Raw genomic sequence first — 19,605 nt, forward strand, 5'->3', positions numbered from 1 at the left:
AGACGCAAAAGTGGGTGCTTCCTAGAAGCCGGCATAGAATCATAGAATAGTAGAGTTGGAAGAGACCTCATGGGCCAGTCAGTCCAACCCTCTGCCAAGAAGCAGGAAATCGCATGCAAAGCACCCCCAACAGATGGCCATCCAGCCTCTGCTCAAAAGCCTGGGGTCGGCGGGAGGCGTGGCCTCGGACCCGGAAGCCACGCCCCCGAGGCCACGTGTGTGCCGCTTTCTCTAGCTCCTCCTCCTCCTCCCTCGCGATGGGGCCTGCGGGGCGGCAGCTGCTTCTGGGCCTGCGGGGGTTGGCTCGGTTGGGGACGAGGCTGGAAGCAAGCGGGGATCCCGAGCTGGACCTGGAGAGGTAAGCAAGGCGGGGAGCAATTCGTTGCTTGGAGTTTTCCGGGCTGTGTGGTCGTGTTCCAGAAGCATTCTCTCCTGACGTTTCTCCGTTTAAATAAATAAAATAAATACAGTAGAGTCTCACTTATCCAAGCCTCGCTTATCCACGCCTCTGGATTATCCAAGCCATTTTTGTAGTCAATGTTTTCAATATATCGTGATATTTTGGTGCTAAATTCGTAAATACAGTAATTACTACATAGCATTACTGCGTATTGAACTACTTTTTCTGTCAAATTTGTTGTATAACATGAAGTTTTGGTGCTTAATTTGTAAAATCATAACCTCATTTGATGTTTAATAGGCTTTTCCTTAATCCCTCCTTATTATCCAAGATATTCACTTATCCAAGCTTTTGCCGTCCCATGTAGCTTGGATAAGTGAGACTCTACTGTAAATAAAACATTTACGCTGGCCTCCAACTGACAAGAGTTCTTCCCTCACCCTGGACTTCCCACAGATATATATAAACCTTCCCTGCTTAGTTTCTCCATACCTCACAACCTCTGAGGATGCCTGCCATAGATGTGGGCGAAACGTCAGGAGAGAATACTTCTAGAACATGGCCACACAGCCCGGAAAACATACAACAATCCTGTGATCCCGGCCATGAAAGCCTTCGACAACACTTCCTTCTTTGCTTCCATACTGGGCTTCTTTCTCATGCAGATAAACAGCTTCGCTCTCACAGAGCCTCATCTCAAATGAGACTCACACAGAAGTTTCACACAGTAACTTCACACACAGCAGCCTTCACACTGGGGCTTCACACATGAAGCTTTACACACCAGGCCTTCTCACACACTGAGGCTTCCTCATACTAGGCGTTCTTCATACTGAGGCGTTCTCACACTGCTCAGGATGGCACTAGCTTTGGCCCATTATTTCTCACAGGTTCGTCCTACTTTCCTCAGGATGACACTAACTTTGGCCTACTAACTCTAACAGGCTTCAGCCTACTCATTCTCGGGACGACACTAGTTTTGGCCCACTAACTAACTGGCTTCGGCCTACTCACTCTCCTCAGGATGACGCTAGCTTTGGCCCACTAACTCTAACAGGCTTCGGCCTACTCACTCTCCTCAGGACGACACTAGCTTTGGCCCACTAACTCTAACAGGCTTCGGCCTACTCACTCCTCAGAGCGACGCTAGCTTATTTAACCCGTTCAGTGCTTGACTCACATTTTTGTAATTAAAAATACCTAGTTAATTTTTAATATTTCTGATGATATAGATGTATATTTTTGGTTGGTGTTACACTTAAGAAATGTACCTGTTCCCTGTTCAATGTCCCTTGAATACAAATTCAGCAGAAGGATAAGCCTACAGAGCAGGTCTGGGCCAATTGGGCCCTCCGGGTGTTTTAGACTTCGTCTCCCACCATTCCAAACAGCCTCAGGCCCCTTCCTTTTCCCCCTCAGCCGCTTAGGAATGGTGGGAGTCGAAGTCCAAAACACCTGGAGGGCCCAAGTTGGCCCAGGCCTTCTGCAGAGCGTCTCTGTTTCGTGGCCCGCATACCCACGGCCTCCTTGGGGGCCCCTCCTTCCTGCAGAACGCTGCGGAGCCAGGCGAAGGCGGTGCGGGAGCAGCGGATCAAGAGGCAGATGGAGCCACGGGGACCCCCCCAGCGCACCCTGAGCCGCCAGGCCATGGAGCAGATCCGGTGAGGAGCCATTACAGTGCGGGATCGGGCATCGGAAGTGAGCCTGGCTGAAGCTGAGCCCCCCTTTGAACCCTTCCCTTTCAGCTTCCTTTCGCGGGAGGCGCCGGAGGAGTGGCCCGTGGAGCGCCTGGCCCGCGGCTTCCAGGTGCCGCCTGACGTCGTCCGCCGCGTCCTCCGCAGCCGCTTCCATCCCTCGCCTTCGCGCGCCACCAAACAGGATGCCGTGGTTGCAGCCGCCATCACCGGGAAGAGCGAGGGGCCCACGCGCAAGGAGCAGCAGAGGGGCAGGGAGGTTTTTGACGCCACGGGGAACTTTCTCTACCGCATCCCTGAAGCGAGCCCCCCACCCCTGGTGGCCCTTGGTCCCGGGAGAAAGGCCCGTCCCAAGTAGCCCTTGGGGATGAAAAGCAGGGACAGGCGTGGGACGGAACCGGAAGCTGGGCCAGTAAATGCACAAAGTGTGATCATGGCAGAACGGTTGTACTCCAAGGCTGGGAAGCAGCTCTCCACTTACCACACTCAGTGCAGGGTAAAATAGGAAAGCAGTTTATTGAAGAATGTATATAAAAAGCAGAAAAGCAAAACAGAATAAAAACCAACGTCAAAATGTCAGAGGTAGTCCATAGAATTCAAATTACAGTAGAGGCTATTAAACATCAAATTACGTTATGATTTTACAAATTAAGCACCAAAACATCATGTTTTACAACAAATTGACAGAAAAGGCAGTTCAGTACATGTAATAATAATAGTAATAATAAAACTTTATTTATACCCCGCCACCATCTCCCCGTGGGGACTCGGGGCGGCTTACATGGGGCAGAGGCCCAAACAACGTAAAGACAAAATATAAGCAACATAATACAAGTCACAATATAAAAAAAATAAAACAGTAATTCTCTCTCTCTCTCTCTCTCTCTCTTGTCCCCACCAAATGCAGTTGTGAGGAGGGTGGAAGAGAGGAGGGCCTCCCCGGAAGATCTCAGAGAGCGCATAGGTTCATAGGGAACGACGTAGTCACAAAGATAGGCAGGTCCCGAACCGTTTAGAGCTTTAGAGGTAATAACCTGCACCTTGAACTGGGCCCAGAACATTATCAGCAGCCAGTGGAGCTGCTTGAACGGGGGTTGACCACTTCCTGTGAGCAACTCCGGTTAGTAACCTAGCTGCCGACTGTTGTACCAACTGTAGTTTCTGGACCGTCTTCAAGGGCAGCCCCATGTAGATTGCAGTACATGCTGCCACGTAGAGTTCAGTACATGCTGCCCATCCGGTGCTGAAGCATAACTACTGCACCTGCTTCCCCAACCATGTCTCGGACTGCCCGTTTCAAAATCCTGGGCTTTGACATCCTCCTCGACAGGAAGCTCATGTTAATGTGGGATTTGTGTATTGATAGTGTTTACATGCAATTTGTGCCATGCTTGTATTGCAACTGATTGCATCATCCAGAATGTACCATAATGTGGAAAGAGTTAATTGCCAAGAAGCTATGATGACCTTGATGTGTGGCTGGAACTAGGGAGTATCCAGACACAAGTGTTTGTGCATAACGATTGCATCAGTTCAGTTCAGTTGAGTTCTGTCTGCCTAGAGTTCGAGTCAAGTTCTGTTGGAGAACACAACAGTCCCGTGTTCGTCTGTCATCTGCAAGTCTGTTTGTGTTGATTATTGCTGCCTACAGTAAAACTTTGTAAATAGTTTTACCAACGTCTCTTGAGTGTCTCTTTGTTCTGCGTTCCACTGCTTCCATCCAACTACTGCTGCGCTGCAAATACTCCGACAGCTCAAACCTTGGTTCTTGGAAGTGAGAGATTTCTCGTTCTCTCTCCCGCTCACATTCCCTCTGCCTGAAGCAGGGCCCCAGTGGTAAGCACTTCACCCCACACCACCACCCCCCCCCCCCCCCGCATCCTACCAGACTTTGCCTCCTTTGTAGACCACAGGCTTTCTCCCATTGCCTTTAGCATGGGGCTGGGTATAGCATGTCCCCAACAACTATTTTTGCAGCCCTTGCTATCTGTAGAAATAAAAAAGTGAATTGTCTCTTTGGGAAATCTCCTGGAGTGGCCATTCAGTTTTTTAAAGCCCTCCTATATTCTAACAAGCTCTTGGTCCCACTCGCTTATCCAACGTTCTACCGGCCCGTTTATGTTGGATAAGTGAGACTACTGTATTTAAAATTTACACTATAATTAAACATTTTGCTACTCTAACAGGCTTCGGCCTACTCTCCTCGGGACGACACTAGCTTTGGCCCACTAACTCTTAACAGGCTTCGGCATCCTCAGGAGATTCTGGGACAATCCTTAACACTTGAAAGCATGGAGCATGAGCAACAGGAAACATTGAACTAGAAATCCCTTAGATGTATCTGCAAGCACCAGCGAGTTTTTTTTAAGGCATAGCGTAGCATAACATATATTGTATATACATATAATATAATAATATTATAATGGAATACAATATTATCCTACTAATAATACAATATAATAATATTAATTATATATTAATATTTATATATTAATATTAATTATATATTAAATGTAATATTACTAACAGCACTCCATGCAGTCATGCCGGCCACATGACCTTGGAGGTGTCTGCGGACAACGCCGGCTCTTTGGCTTAGAAATGGAGATGAGCACCAACCCCCAGAGTGTGAGTAGATCAATAGGTACCACTCTGGCGGGAAGGTATCAGTGCTCCATGCAGTCATGCCGGCCACATGACCTTGGAGGTGTCTGCGGACAACGCCGGCTCTTCGGCTTAGAAATGGAGATGAGCAGAGTAGGACACAACTGGACTTAATGGCAGGGGAAACCTTTACCTTTAATATTACTAATAATATTACCATATAATGATATAGTACAATATAGTAATTTAATGCTTACATTGTGCTATGCTAATATAATATTGTATGTTCATTTGATTTGTAAGCTGCTTTGAGTTCCCTTCGGGGTGAGAAAAGCGGGATATAAATATAGTAAATAAATAAATATGATGAAATTAAATTTACCTGACATCCAACAACAAACAAGGCCCTTTTCAAATAATCCGGGCAATGCCAGGTACCCAAGCTAGTAATATAAGAAATATACCGTATATACTCAAATATAAGCTGACCTAAATATAAGCCGAGGCACCTAATTTTACCACAAAAAAACTGGAAAAACATTGACTCCAGTATAAGTCGAGGGTGGTAAATTTCAGAAATAAAAATAGATACCAATAAAATTACATTAATTGAGGCATCGGTAGGTTAAATGTTTTTGAATATTTACATAAAGCTCAAATTTAAGATAAGACTGTCCAACTCTGATCAAATCATCATTATTCTCATCTTCTTCAATGTAAATGTGCTTATGTCTCCTTTTAATAATAATAGAGTAAAATAATACATGTAATAATAGTAATAATAAATACAGGAAAATAATACAAGTACAGTAGAGTCTCGCTTATCCAACATTCTGGATTATCCAACGCATTTTTGTAGTCAATGTTTTCAATATATCATGATATTTTGGTGCTAAATCCGTAAATACAGTATTGAACATAACATTATTGTGTATTGAACTACTTTTTCTGTCAAATTTGTTGTATAACATGATGTTTTGGTGCTTAATTTGTAAAATCATAAGCTAATTTGATGTGTAATAGGCGTCTCCTTAATCTCTCCTTATTATCCAACATATTCACTTATCCAACGTTCTGTTGACCCGTTTATGTTGGATAAGTGAGACTCTACTGTAATAATAAATAGAGTAAAATAATAAATGCAATAATAATAATAAGATCAGAGTGAAATAATAAATGTATTAAGAATAATAATAATAAAATAGAGTAAAATAAATGTAATAGTAGCAACAATAATAGAGAAAAATAATAAATGTAATCATACCAATAATAATAGAGAAAAATAATAAATGTACCATATATTCTTGAGTATAAGCTGACCCAAATATAAGCCAACCAGGACCCTCACCCGAGTATGTCCAACTCTGATCAAATCATAATTATTCTCATCTTCTTCAATGTAAATGTGCTTAGGTATCCTATTAATAATAATAGAGTTAAATAATACATGTAATAATCATAATAATAAATACAGGAAAATAATACAAGTAATAATAAATAGAGTAATAATAATAAGATCAGAGTGAAATAATAAATGTATTAATAATAATAAAATAGAGTAAAATAAATGTAATAGTAGCAACAATAATAGAGAAAAATAATAAATGTAATAATGCCAATAATAATAGAGAAAAATAATACATATAATAATAATAAATACAGGAAAATAATACAAGTAATAATAAATAGAGTAAAATAATAAATGCAATAATAATAAGATCAGAGTGAAATAATAAATGTATTAATAATAATAATAATAAAATAGAGTAAAATAAATGTAATAGTAGCAACAATAATAGAGAAAAATAATAAATGTAATCATACCAATAATAATAGAGAAAAATAATACATGTAATAATCATAATAATAAATACAGGAAAATAATACAAGTAATAATAAATAGAGTAAAATAATAAATGTAATAATAATAATAAGATCAGAGTGAAATAATAAATGTATTAATAATAATAATAAAATAGAGTAAAATAAATGTAATAGTAGCAACAATAATAGAGAAAAATAATAAATGTAATCATACCAATAATAATAGAGAAAAATAATAAATGTACCCTCACTTAGTTTATCCATACCTCACAACCTCTGAGGATGCCTGCCATAGATGTGGGCGAAACGTCAGGAGAGAATGCTTCTGGAACATGGCCACACAGCCTGAAAGACATACAACAACCCCAATAAATGTACCGTATATTCTTGAGTATAAGTATAAGCCGAGGGGGGCTTTTTCAGTCTTAAAAAAAGGGCTGGAAAACTAGGCGTATACTTGAGTATATACGGTAAATATAATACAGTGTGTTTAGGACAGAACTAATTAGGAAATAGCATTGATTACCCAGGAATAAACATCAATCCTTTGTGGGCTGCAGGAAAAAAATATGCAAAATCCGTGCATTCTTGCACAACCTGATGATTGATGAAGCAATTCTTGTGAATTTTTTAATATTAAACGTGACATTCGTTGTACTTTTTGTATCTAAACCAATCAAGAGAGTTTTTCGCGCCAAACTAGTCAAACTGTCAGCTTTGTGCAAATGATCTGGGCGCATGCGCAGTGGCGCCCCTAGGCCTCAAAGCGGCGCTAATTGCGTGAGCGGCGTCAACAGAGAGAGAGAAGGGCAGGGAAAGAGATTCAAACTGAAGATTAGGAAGAACTAAAGGTAAGAAGAGCTTGCTCTAGGCCTGGGTAAACTTGGGCCCTCCCTTCAGGTGTTTTGGACTCCAACTCCCAGCATGCCTCACAGCCTCGGGCCCCTTCCTTTTCCCCCTCAGCCGCTTAAGCGGCTGAGGGGGAAAAGGAAAGGGCCCGAGGCTGTGAGGCATGCTGGGAGTTGGAGTCCAAAACACCTGAAGGGCGGGCCCAAGTTTGCCCAGGCCTGGCCTACACTCTGTAACACTCTTCGATTTTTGGTAATTATAAATACCATTTCCTAATTGGTTCTATCATCAAAACGTGGGGGGAAAGTTTATTAATTTGCGCAAACTTCGTTTTGGCGGGAGGGACATTCATCCAGTCTCACCTGGCCATCTGTTGGGAGGGATCAGATGGTGTCCTTCCTTCCAGACGGGGGTTGGGCTGGGTGGCCTTTTTTGGAGGGGGTCGGATTCCTATCAAATACAGCAAAATGGCTGAGCCAATATAAATGTACTTTCCAAATTGCCAACTACAGTAGAGTCTCGCTTATCCAATGTTCTGGATTATCCAACGCATTTTTGTAGTCAATGTTTTCAATACATCGTGATATTTTGGTACTAAATTCGTAAATACAGTACAGTAGAGTCTCACTTATCCAACGTTCTGGATTATCCAACGCATTTTTGTAGTCAATGTTTTCAATACATCATGATATTTTGGTACTAAATTCGTAAATACAGTACAGTAGAGTCTCACTTATCCAACGTTCTGGATTATCCAACACATTTTTGTAGTCAATGTTTACAATACATCGTGATATTTTGGTACTAAATTCGTAAATACAGTACAGTAGAGTCTCACTTATCCAACGTTCTGGATTATCCAACGCATTTTTGTAGTCAATGTTTTCAATACATCGTGATATTTTGGTACTAAATTCGTAAATACAGTACAGTAGAGTCTCACTTATCCAACGTTCTGGATTATCCAACGCATTTTTGTAGTCAATGTTTTCAATACATCATGATATTTTGGTACTAAATTCGTAAATACAGTACAGTAGAGTCTCACTTATCCAACGTTCTGGATTATCCAACACATTTTTGTAGTCAATGTTTACAATACATCGTGATATTTTGGTACTAAATTCGTAAATACAGTACAGTAGAGTCTCACTTATCCAACGTTCTGGATTATCCAACGCATTTTTGTAGTCAATGTTTTCAATACATCGTGATATTTTGGTGCTAAATTCGTAAATACAGTACAGTAGAGTCTCACTTATCCAACGTTCTGGATTATCCAACGCATTTTTGTAGTCAATGTTTTCAATACATCGTGATATTTTGGTGCTAAATTCGTAAATACAGTACAGTAGAGTCTCACTTATCCAACGTTCTGGATTATCCAACGCATTTTTGTAGTCAATGTTTTCAATACATCGTGATATTTTGGTGCTAAGTTCGTAAATACAGTACAGTAGAGTCTCACTTATCCAACATTCGCTTAGCCGACGTTCTGGATTATCCAACGCATTTTTGTAGTCAGTGTTTTCAATACATCGTGATATTTTGGTGCTAAATTCGTAAATACAGTACAGTAGAGTCCCACTTATCCAACATTCGCTTAGCCAACGTTCTGGATTATCCAACGCATTTTTGTAGTCAATGTTTACAATACATCGTGATATTTTGGTGCTAAATTTGTAAATACAGTACAGTAGAGTCTCACTTATCCAACATTCGCTTAGCCAATGTTCTGGATTATCCAACACATTTTTGTAGTCAATGTTTACAATACATCGTGATATTTTGGTGCTAAATTCGTAAATACAGTACAGTAGAGTCTCACTTATCCAACATTCGCTTAGCCAATGTTCTGGATTATCCAACGCATTTTTGTAGTCAGTGTTTTCAATACATCGTGATATTTTGGTGCTAAATTCGTAAATATAGTACAGTAGAGTCTCACTTATCCAACATTCGCTTAGCCAATGTTCTGGATTATCCAATGCTTTTTTGTAGTCAATGTTTTCAATACATCATGATATTTTGGTGCTAAATTCGTAAATACAGTAATTACTACATAGCATTAATGTGTAATGAACTACTTTTTCTGTCAAATTTGTTGTATAACATGATGTTTTGGTTCTTAATTTGTAAAATCATAACCTAATTTGATGTTTAATAGGCTTTTCCTTAATCTCTCCTTATTATCCAACATATTCGCTTATCCAACATTCTGCCGACCCATTTACATTGGATAAACGAGACTCTACTGTAATTACTATGTAGCATTACTGCATATTAAACTACTTTTTCTGTCAAATTTGTTGTATAACATGGTGTTTTGATGCTTAATTTGTAAAATCATAATGTAATTTTATGTTTAATAGGCTTTTTCCTTAATCCCTCCTTATTATCCAACATTTTCGCTTATCCAATGTTCTGCCGGCCTGTTTATGTTGGATAAGTGAGACTCTACTGTATTATTTATTTGTCGTGTCAGAAGCGAGTTGAGAATACAGTTATAATGTATAGAAAACCACAAATAAAATTTAAAAACTTGGCATTATACAAAATTTCCTTTGACCGGAAGCTAGCCACTTCAAGTGCCTCTGATGTTGCCATAAAAAGGTCCTCCATTGTGCATGTGGCTGTGCTCAAGCTGCATTGTAGTAGGTGGTCTGGTTTGCTCTTCTCCACACTTGCATGTCGTGGACTCCACTTTGAGGTCCCATGTGCTAAGATTGGCTCTGTATCTCATGGTGTCAAAGTGCAGTCAGTTCAGCGCCTTCCAAGTCGCCCAACCTCCTATGTGCCCAGGAGGGAGTTTCTCATCCGGTCTCAGCCACTGATCAAGGTTCCAGGTTTTATCCTACTACTTTTGGACTCTTGCTTGCTGAGTTGTTACTCCAAGTATCTCTGTAGATCTTAGGAAGCTATTTCTTGATTTAAGGCGTTGGCTTGCTGGCTGATATCAAACAGAGGATGGGCCAGAGATGTCAATGCCTTGGTCCTTTCATTACTGGCTGCTACTTGCCGATGGATATCAGGTGGTGCAATATTGGCTAGAACTTTATAATTTCTCCAGCGGTGTAGGGCACAGGCATCCTGTGATAAGGCAGCATGTCTCATCAAGAGCCGCCGCATCCACTGTTTTAATAATAATAATAATAATAATAATAATAATAATAATAATAAAACTTTATTTATACCCCGCCACCATCTCCCCAACGGGGACTCGGGGCGGCTAACATGGGGCCATGCCCAGAGCAATACAATATAATAAAATATAAAAACAACATATCATAACACAATTAAAACAATACAATAGATAATAATATACATTACATCAAGAAGTCAAAGAAATAGTAAAAACAAGGGTGGGCCGCATGAACACAGAGATAAAAACTCGGGGTGAGAGAGACAAAGGAATACACCACAGGGGACAGGGACATATGAAAGTGGAACAGTCTAGAGCAGGGATCCCCAAACTAAGGCCCGGGGGCCGGATGCGGCCCTCCAAGGTCATTTACCTGGCCCCCGACCTCAGTTTTATAATATAATATTTTTATATCAGTTTTAATAATATAATATATTGTAAATACATATAATATTGATAATAATCTTATGTTATACAATATAATACTAATAGTAATACCATATAATAATATTAATTGTATATATTACATATTATATAATAGTATAGTTCAATATAGTAATATATAATGCTAATATTGTGTTATGCTAATAATATAATATATTGTATGTACATACAGCTGCTCTGAGTCCCCTTTGGGGTGAGAAGGGTGGGATATATGTAGTAAATAAATACAGTAAATAAATAATTAATGTTAGACTTAGGCTCGGCCAAAGTCTGACATGACTTGAAGGCACACAACAACAACAATCCTAATTAACTTGACTCATTGGCCAGTAGCAGGCCCACACTTTCCATTGAAATCCTAATAGGTTTGTTGGTTAAAATTGTTTTCATTTTTTAAATATTGTATTGTTCTTTCGTTATTGTTGTTGTTGCACTACAAATAAGACATGTGCAGTATGCACAGGAATTTGTTTTTTTTTTTTTCAAATGATAATTTGGCCCCTCAACAGTCTGAAGGATTGTGGACCGGCCCCCTGCTTTAAAAGTTTGGGGACCCCTGGTCTAGAGGATAGATGTTGGAGGGGAGGCAGACATATACATAACACATATAGGCAGACATTCAATGCCTTTTAACATAGAACAAAGACAAACAAACATAGGCTCCGAGCTGGGCCTCGAACTCATGACCTCCTGGTCAGAGTGATTCATTGCAGTGATTGATTGCAGCTGCTCTCCAGCCTGCGCCACAGCCTTGTTTTCCATGTTGGGCATGTGTATTCAGCAGCTGAGTAGCAAAGCACAAGGACAGATGTCTTCACTGTATCTGGCTGAGATCCCCAGTTGTGCTAGTCAGAATCCCTATCAACTAGGATTCTATTATTCATCTATCATAAATCTCTCTTGATCCTATCTATGGCTGGATGGCCTTCTGTTGGGAGGGAACAGATGGTGTCCTTCCTGCCAGAAGAAGGTCTGACTGGGTGGCCCTCTTTGGGGATCTCTTCCAGTTCTAGGAGTCTGTGTTGTGACTTTCTAGTGCCACGGAGGATGTCGGGGATGTCGGAAGCCGTGCAGCTGCTAGACGCTGCCCACTTTGCGGCCTGCAAGCACTCTAGCCAGCGGCGCAAGGACCCCGAGTGCACACCGTACATCAACCACCCCATCGGTCAGTGAATCCCTGGGCACGTGCAGAGGCCAGGGCGGGAGGGAGAGGCCACTTTCTCCCCTTAGAAACACACCTGCCCCTCTCCCATTCACCACCTCGGGGAGGCAGGGACCATAATTGGGTTCTTAACATCAGTAAGGCAGGAGCCATGGTGGGTTAAATGCTTGTGCCGGCTGAACTGCTAACCTGAAGGTTGGGTCGCCGACCTGAAGGTTGCTGGTTCGAATCCGCAAGATGGGGTGAGCTTCTGTCAGCTCTAGCTTGCGGGGACATGAGAGAAGCCTCCCAGCAGTACATCTGGGCTTGCAGTGTGTTCTCAAGTTGCTTCTTATATGAAAAAAAATCTATAAGACCAAGGAGCTGATAGTAGATTACAGAAGAAATAGATCGGAAATTCTGCCTTTGGTTTTAAATGGAAATAGAGTGGCACAGGTGGCCAGTTTTACCTGCACTACTCTTAAGTTCCCTGGTGCTGCATTGTTACGGAAGACCTGACCTGGGGCCCAGCAGGGATTATATTATTATCTGACTTTCTTAAGCAGGCATGGGAAAACCGGCCCTCCCACCAGGAGTTAAGGAACCAACAAATGAATGCAAAATTGTCAGTGTCTTTCTAACACTGTGTTATAGAGAGTGTTCTAACCTACTGCATCTGCATATAGTTTTCCGGTTGCACAGAGGCTATAGATATGAAGGCACTCCTGCCAAGAGAATGATAGCTGCCCTCTCCCCTCTTTGGAAGAATTTTCTCATCCCCACTGCCTTACGAAAGCTCAGAATATTCTTAAGGATCCATCTCACCCTGGATATTCTTTTTTTTTAAATTATTTCCATCTGGCAGATAGTATTAGATGATAAAAACGCATAAACTGAGAGAGAGCTTTTATCCCATAGTTGTGACTACATTGAACTCTGTGGTTTCACACTGACACAACATTAAGGGTTATGCAATAGTTATGAGATTGTGAAAGGATGGATGCTTTGTTTTGTAATTCTACATATATAATGTATATTGGGGGTGGCATTTAATTTAATTGTACAATGTACAATGACAATAAAGTTATTCTATTCTGTTATTCTATTCAGGTGTGGCCCAGATCCTGGCACAGGAGGGTGGCATCACAGACCTCGCGGTGTTGCAGGTGAGTCAGGGCAGCCCCATGGTTCCGGCATTCAAGCTGCAGCCAAAGCCATTCAAGCTATAAGGCTGAGCACACACATAGAGCACCAGTTCCCTCAAAGGCAGGGATGTACCGCCAGCCAATGTCCTCGATTCCTGCTAGAGGTCTTAAGCCCCTTCTACACTGCCCTATATCCCAGGGCTTGATCCTAGATTATCTGTTTCGAACTGGATTATATGAGTCTACACTGGCAGATATCTGGAATAAGCAGATAACCTGGGATCAGATCCCGCGATATAGGGCAGTGTATATCCAACCTCAGTGTCCTAGGGTTAGGATCTGCCATCCTCATTATAGTCATGCCATTGCAGGCAGTCCCTGAATTACAAACATCCAATTTACAAATAAGTCCTAGTCCCCTTCTGCACTGCCATATAATCCAGATTATCAAATCAGATAATTCACGTCATCCGCTTTGAACTGGATTGTGAGTCTACACTGCCATAGAACCCAGTTCAAAGCAGATAATCTGGATTTTATCTGGCAGTATAGAAGGGGCTCTAGTTAAGAACAGAGTGAAACAAGAAGTGAGAGGAATCTGCTCCTCGGAAGGGAAATCCACCCCTTTAAAAGTTATTATTATGGGGGAAAGATGTCTCCACTGAAGCTTTATCTCCAATCCTTGTTCCCACAACAAGCCAAATTTTTCAAAATCCAATAATAACAGCAACTGAAAGTAATGTGAAATCTTTTGAACAGGGGCACAGACAGCAAAACAAATACCACAGATGTGTTGCCTTTCCGTATGCGATCCAAAGCTAAAAGATATATATATATATATTTGACTGGAGTTACGCTTAAAAAATGTCCCTGTTCCAATTTGCATACAAATCCACTTTAAAAGTAAACCTACAGAACCAATCTTGTTCGTAACTTGGGGACTAACTGTATTGCATATTGATACTTCAGACTTAATATATAAATAAATATATCCATCAGTAGTTGTGTTGCTATGTGCTCTTGATAAAGGTATACTTTGCTAATGGGAATATAGGTATATTCTAAAAACCAATAGCTGAAGCTAAGTGCTAGTACAATTAGCTAATTGCAGCCCAAGGTTTTTCTCATGTGAAAGATGGGAATGAGATAAGGTTTGAATTACTGGTACTTGATGAATGAAAGAGAAGACTGCAAAAGAGTCTAATGGGCCAGGCTGTTGGACGAAGGAAATGTAATGCACACCAAATGTTCAAATGTAAAACTTATACACCTTTTAATGCCACAAAAGCTATCAGACCTAACAATAACCACTGGTGACAGCCTGTGCATGAACTTTTTGAATGAAGGGGGTTTGTTTATCTCTGAGGCAGGAGCAAAGGTCTGCAGTTGACACTCAGGCAGTGCTCTTGGGGCCATCTAGTGCCTGTCTCCCCGCAGGCTGCCCTTCTGCACGACACGGTCGAAGACACGGAAACCACCTTCTCAGAGATCGAGGAGCGCTTTGGCACGGAGGTCAGGCGCATGGTGGAGGAAGTGACCGATGACAAGGCATTGCCCAGGATGGAACGCAAGCGCCTGCAGATCGAGCACGCAGCTGGTGCGAGCCCGGGCGCCAGACTCATCAAGCTAGCCGACAAGCTCTACAACCTGCGAGACCTGAACCGCTGCACTCCCCAAGGTCCGTCTTCTGGCCGTTTGCCCCTCCAATCTATCCAGATTTCTATCCTGTTGCATCCTAATGTGTTTCAAAAAGCAGAATACTGTTAGGTACTTTTAACTTAGCATATTTACTCAGTGTACAAGCAGCTCCGGTTCTTAGCAACTCTGGACTTTGCCCGATTTGAACAGCAGAAAGGCAGACAGCAGAAGTATACTTCTTAAAACAGGAAGGCTCTATCTCTTGTACAGTAATACAAAACACAAGCAGTCTGTACAAAGCACAATTGCACAACAAATTCTTTCACATCTCTCTTTCCCCCAACAAAACAGCAATGATACCAATCTACAGCAACACCAAGGTAAAATGTTACATTTGCTGTCCAAATTCATACAAATATTAACCAATCGACTATTACACTAAATTATTATATTATCATCCCTGCTGCCTGGGATTATGTACAGTAGAGTCTCACTTATCCAAGCTAAATGGGCCAGCAGAAGCTTGGATAAGCGAATATCTTGGATAATAAGGAGGGATTAAGGAAAAGCCTATTAAACATCAAATTAGGTTATGATTTTACAAATTAAGCACCAAAATATCATGTTATACAACAAATTTGACAGAAAAAGTAGTTCAATACGCAGTAATGTTATGTTGTAATTTCTGTATTTACGAATTTTGCACCAAAATATCACGATATATTGAAAACATTGACTACAAAAATGGCTTGGATTATCCAGAAGCTTGGATAAGCGAGGCTTGGATATGTGAGACTCTACTGTACATAGTTGCATGGCAGGGATTTGGACTAGATGGCCCATGTGATCTCTTCCAACTCTATTATTCTATGACTCTTCATGGTTACATCAGCCACTGAGATTTTTCGAGTCCAGGGGTTCTCAAGCTTTTTCAGCTGCAGAGCCCTTTGTGAAGCAAAAGTTTCTTGTGGCACCCCAAGAAATGTTTTTTTATATTATATTATATATAAAATACCTATGTATCAGGCAGTGGCAAACTTTTTTTTTACTATTAGAGACTTAATAGTATATCAGTGGAAGACCCCAGGGACCATCCAGTCCAACCCTCTTCTGCCTTGCAGGAAAAACACAATCAAAGCACCCCCTAAGCTGTGGGAGGGAAATAGGGTTTTGGAAGCAAGCAATGTGAGGGGGAAAGTATCTGGAAGGTGAAGAAAAAGGGCTTTTGGCAGTGAGGGGGGGGGGGGAGGAGCAGAAAAGAGGAGGGAAAGCTTGGAGGGGGAGGAAGGAGGAGGACACTGTGGAGCCCCTAAGTATGCTTCGTGGAGCCCACGGGACCACTGCTTTAGTCATTCTGACTTCATAATTAATCATGAATATACTTAATTTATATACAAATTGCAACAAATACATCCTCAAAGTGGAATGCAGCAATATGAAATGAAGCTTCTCCAAATGGGAACTGTGTGGAATTTTGAAAGTAGGGTTCAGGGAACGATATTGCAATGGCAGCCCAAGAAGGGAGTTCTCAAGATCAGCTGTGCAATTTTGGATAGCATCTCTTGGACAGTAGTTGCTAAAGAAGCCAGCTTTCTGGAAGTTGAAGTCCAAAACACCTTTCCTGTGACTCCTTGGATCACAGGGAAAGAAAATGTATCTTTCCAGCTGAAGCTTTAGCCTCTTTAGTCTCTGGCTCTGAGAAGCTCCGTGCCTCCTAGCCATGAGACAGAGTCGCTCTGACAGGAGACACATGACAAACACGTTTGTCACTTTCTGACTGCGAGGTCTCTCTTTGGACAGGTTGGTCTGAAAAGCGGGTCCAGGATTACTTTCTCTGGGCCTCGGAGGTGGTGAAGGGCTTGCGTGGGACTCATCCGGCCTTGGAGGAGAAGCTGTGGCTGCTCTTTAGGGAGCGAGGGATTCCAGAGTGACGCTGCAGAACATCCTGATGGGAGATCAGAAAGGAGGAGAATCAAGAAATAAAGGAGGGATATAATCACAAGGAGGAGGAGGAGGACCTTCAATTATACTTCCGCAAATGATTCTGGCAAAAAGTTAGTTCACCATATACTCCTCCTTATCTTGTGCCATTCACTGCATTGAATTTTCTGCTTACTTGCAAAAAAAAAAAAAAGCCCCACTTGGCTTACAACTTTTCCATCTTTGAGAGCAAGTGCCTAAATCACAGCCTGGAAGAGAAGAGACTGGATCCAGGCCCTTCGTTTATTCTTACCACTGTGCAGGTCATGTGGTAGCTGAAATTCATAATTACCTTTGAACAGTGCAAGGGACGCGGCCGTTTGTTGCCACCAAATTATATTATTTGTTTCCTTACTGCCACAAATAATTATGTACTTTGCTGCCACCATTTATAACATGTATGTGCCACCGCTCTCCATGGCCAGCACGCAGAAAGACCCAAAGATGGGGGGAAACTCTGTTTTGCAGAGCGATGGTTAAATAAGCCACCTCTTTATAATGTTTATCAGGAAGACAAACACTTGAAGTGAAGTAAAACAGAATTATGCTGTTTATTTGTACTTGAACAGAAATGTGTATTGGTTTCAATAAAATAACAGGCTTTGCTTTAACAGTGAATGGTTCTTAAACAGGAGTTTCTTGAAAATGGATTGTTCCCTCATGAAGGAAATATTAACAGACTTTTCAAACCTTAGAGACCTCTTCCCAGGGGCTCCAGACTTAAGCACTCTATCTCTTTAGAGGCTCACTACAGTTCTTAGCACTTCTCCCTGAAGGCTAATCAGTTTTCTCTCAAAGAGGTTTGTCTCAAACAGTTCCTAAAAACCTTGCTTTCTTCCTTCTTAAAATTATCTTCCTAGCTGTGCAAACACCAAAAACCCTATCTACCAATTCTCTGACTGAATAGCTCCAACTGTCTATTTGGCTCCGCCTATCTCCGGTTGCTAAGCAACTCCCAATTTTACCAACCAATCAGGCCGCACTTCCTCACTTGAAGCTGCCTGATGACTCCTCCCCCTTCTTGGCTTAGTTTTTCCAAGCAAGTCCTTGAATTGCCTCTGCACACCAACCCTGCAAGGTTAGCCAATCCGTTACAAATGGTATCAGGCAGTGTTGTATTTCAGTTTCAATGTTGACTTTTATGGAGAGGTGGCTGCCAAGGGAGCGGAAATAAATGATCAACATTTTATAATATTACAACTGCATTTCTGGCATTGCAGAAGGATTGGCTGGAGCCTTTTGCTGGAAGAGCACTTGGGTTTTCTTGATGTTCAATGAGAAGCTGAGCTTCTCGTATGCTTCTGCAAAGCTGTTTAGAGTGGCCTATAGGTCTTCTGAATGCGCAGACTACGTTTATTTATTTATTTATTTGCTACATTTATATGCTGCCCTTCTCACCCCGAAGGGGACTCAGAGCGGCTTACAAATTAAATTTACATACAAAATTATATTATTAGCATATTACAATACTGGCAATAAATTACTATATTGTACTATATCAATATAATGTAATATTAATATTATTATTATTATTAAATATGTAAAATTATATATCTATATATATATACCCTGTTTCCCCTAAAATAAGACATCCCCAGAAAATAAGACCTAGTAGAGGTTTTGCTGAATTGCTAAATATAAGGCCTCCCCCGAAAATAAGACCTAGCAAAGTTTTTGTTTGGAAGTCTGCCCAACGAACAGAACAGCAGAGCATGCAGGATCGGTAAATGTACGTACCATAGAGTGTTGTACATGGAAATATTGGTAGTAACAAGAAATTCTTGATAGGATTCACAGTTTGTCTGGTTATGCTGGTTTGTAATTACAACTACTGTACAGTATATAATAAATGTTCATTTTTTTGTTCTACAATAAATGTGAATTCTTCTTCATGGAAAAATAAGACATCCCCTGAAAATAAGACCTAGCGCAGGAGCAAAAATTAATATAAGACACTGTCTTATTTTCGGGGAAACACGGTAAAAGAGTGATGGCATCACGGCGACCCACAAAACAACAAAACTACAGGCCCCCCAACCTCGAAATTGACGACACAACCCATCATCCATGGCTCTAGGTTGATACAACAAAAAGAAAAGAAAAATAAAGTCCTAATTAGAGAGAGAAGAATAATTGCTTTTATCCAATTGCTGCCATTAGCCCCTCCAACTTGGTCTCCTAGCAACCCAATAAAAAATAATAAAAAACACTAAAAAATTAATACAATAAAATACCATAATAACAAAAAATAACTAAACATTATACAAGAAAATAATAAAATATAATAAAAAGATAACTTACAATAAAATTAATTAAAAAATACAAATAACATCAAATAAAAATTACACAACAATTTTTAACCAATACCACCACCACTTTGCCACAGCAACGCGTGGCCGGGCACAGCTAGTGTAAAATAAAATACGTAAAATTATATATACGTTATCATCGGCATACTGGAGTTCTATAACAGATGATGTTGTGACCTTGGTTTTGGCTTTCAATCTGTTGAGGTTGAATAGCTTGCCATCGGTCCGATAGATGATTTCCACTCCTGTGGGAAGCTTCCCATCAACAAGATTAAATATCATAGCAATGAAAATGGAAAATAAAGTTGGGGCAATAACAACAACATGAAGTGTGAACTGAATCATTAAAAAAAGGGACACAGTTGCATTTAGATAACATTGACCTCAAGGGGCCTCCGTAGAACCCCAAACAGCGAAGGAAGCAGACAGCGCAGG

The 19,605-nt window shown here is 41.0% G+C and overlaps 1 protein-coding gene and 1 long non-coding RNA gene across 5 annotated transcripts; one reads left to right on the forward strand and one right to left on the reverse strand.

Moving 5' to 3' along the window:
* Positions 1-206: 206 nt before the first annotated feature.
* On the forward strand, positions 207-17,472 carry ngrn (neugrin, neurite outgrowth associated). Of its 4 annotated transcripts, none has more exons than XM_062963530.1 (5): positions 242-358; positions 11,994-12,122; positions 13,209-13,264; positions 14,681-14,921; positions 16,682-17,472. In XM_062963530.1, exons 2-5 carry the CDS (start codon positions 12,005-12,007, stop codon positions 16,810-16,812), a joined length of 546 nt encoding a protein of 181 aa, XP_062819600.1. In that variant the 5' UTR covers positions 242-358; positions 11,994-12,004; the 3' UTR covers positions 16,813-17,472. The 4 variants fall into 4 exon arrangements, with proteins under 4 accessions (XP_062819601.1, XP_062819600.1, XP_062819598.1 ...); XM_062963528.1 differs by lacking the exon at positions 242-358 and adding an exon at positions 7,225-7,373 and having other exon boundaries at positions 11,965-12,122; XM_062963529.1 differs by lacking the exon at positions 242-358 and adding an exon at positions 7,233-7,373.
* LOC134294000 (uncharacterized) lies at positions 15,012-19,547 on the reverse strand. The gene is made up of 2 exons (XR_010000978.1): positions 19,348-19,547; positions 15,012-16,826 (listed from the first exon to the last, which is right to left on the reverse strand). It is a non-coding gene; the product is annotated as an uncharacterized LOC134294000 (long non-coding RNA).
* Positions 19,548-19,605: the final 58 nt, after the last annotated feature.

This window comes from Anolis carolinensis, unplaced genomic scaffold, assembly GCF_035594765.1.
Source record: "Anolis carolinensis isolate JA03-04 unplaced genomic scaffold, rAnoCar3.1.pri scaffold_11, whole genome shotgun sequence".
NCBI classification, from domain to species: Eukaryota; Metazoa; Chordata; class Lepidosauria; order Squamata; family Dactyloidae; genus Anolis; species Anolis carolinensis.

What these genes read in the sequence shown, in the direction of transcription:
- ngrn (XM_062963530.1), top strand. Translation starts at nt 12,005, where the DNA reads ATGTCGGGGATGTCGGAAGCCGTGCAGCTGCTAGACGCTGCCCACTTT. An exon ending in GTACATCAACCACCCCATCG is followed by an intron (nt 12,123 to 13,208) that starts GTCAGTGAATCC and finishes TATTCTATTCAG; the next exon opens with GTGTGGCCCAGATCCTGGCA. An exon ending in GAACCGCTGCACTCCCCAAG is followed by an intron (nt 14,922 to 16,681) that starts GTCCGTCTTCTG and finishes CTCTTTGGACAG; the next exon opens with GTTGGTCTGAAAAGCGGGTC.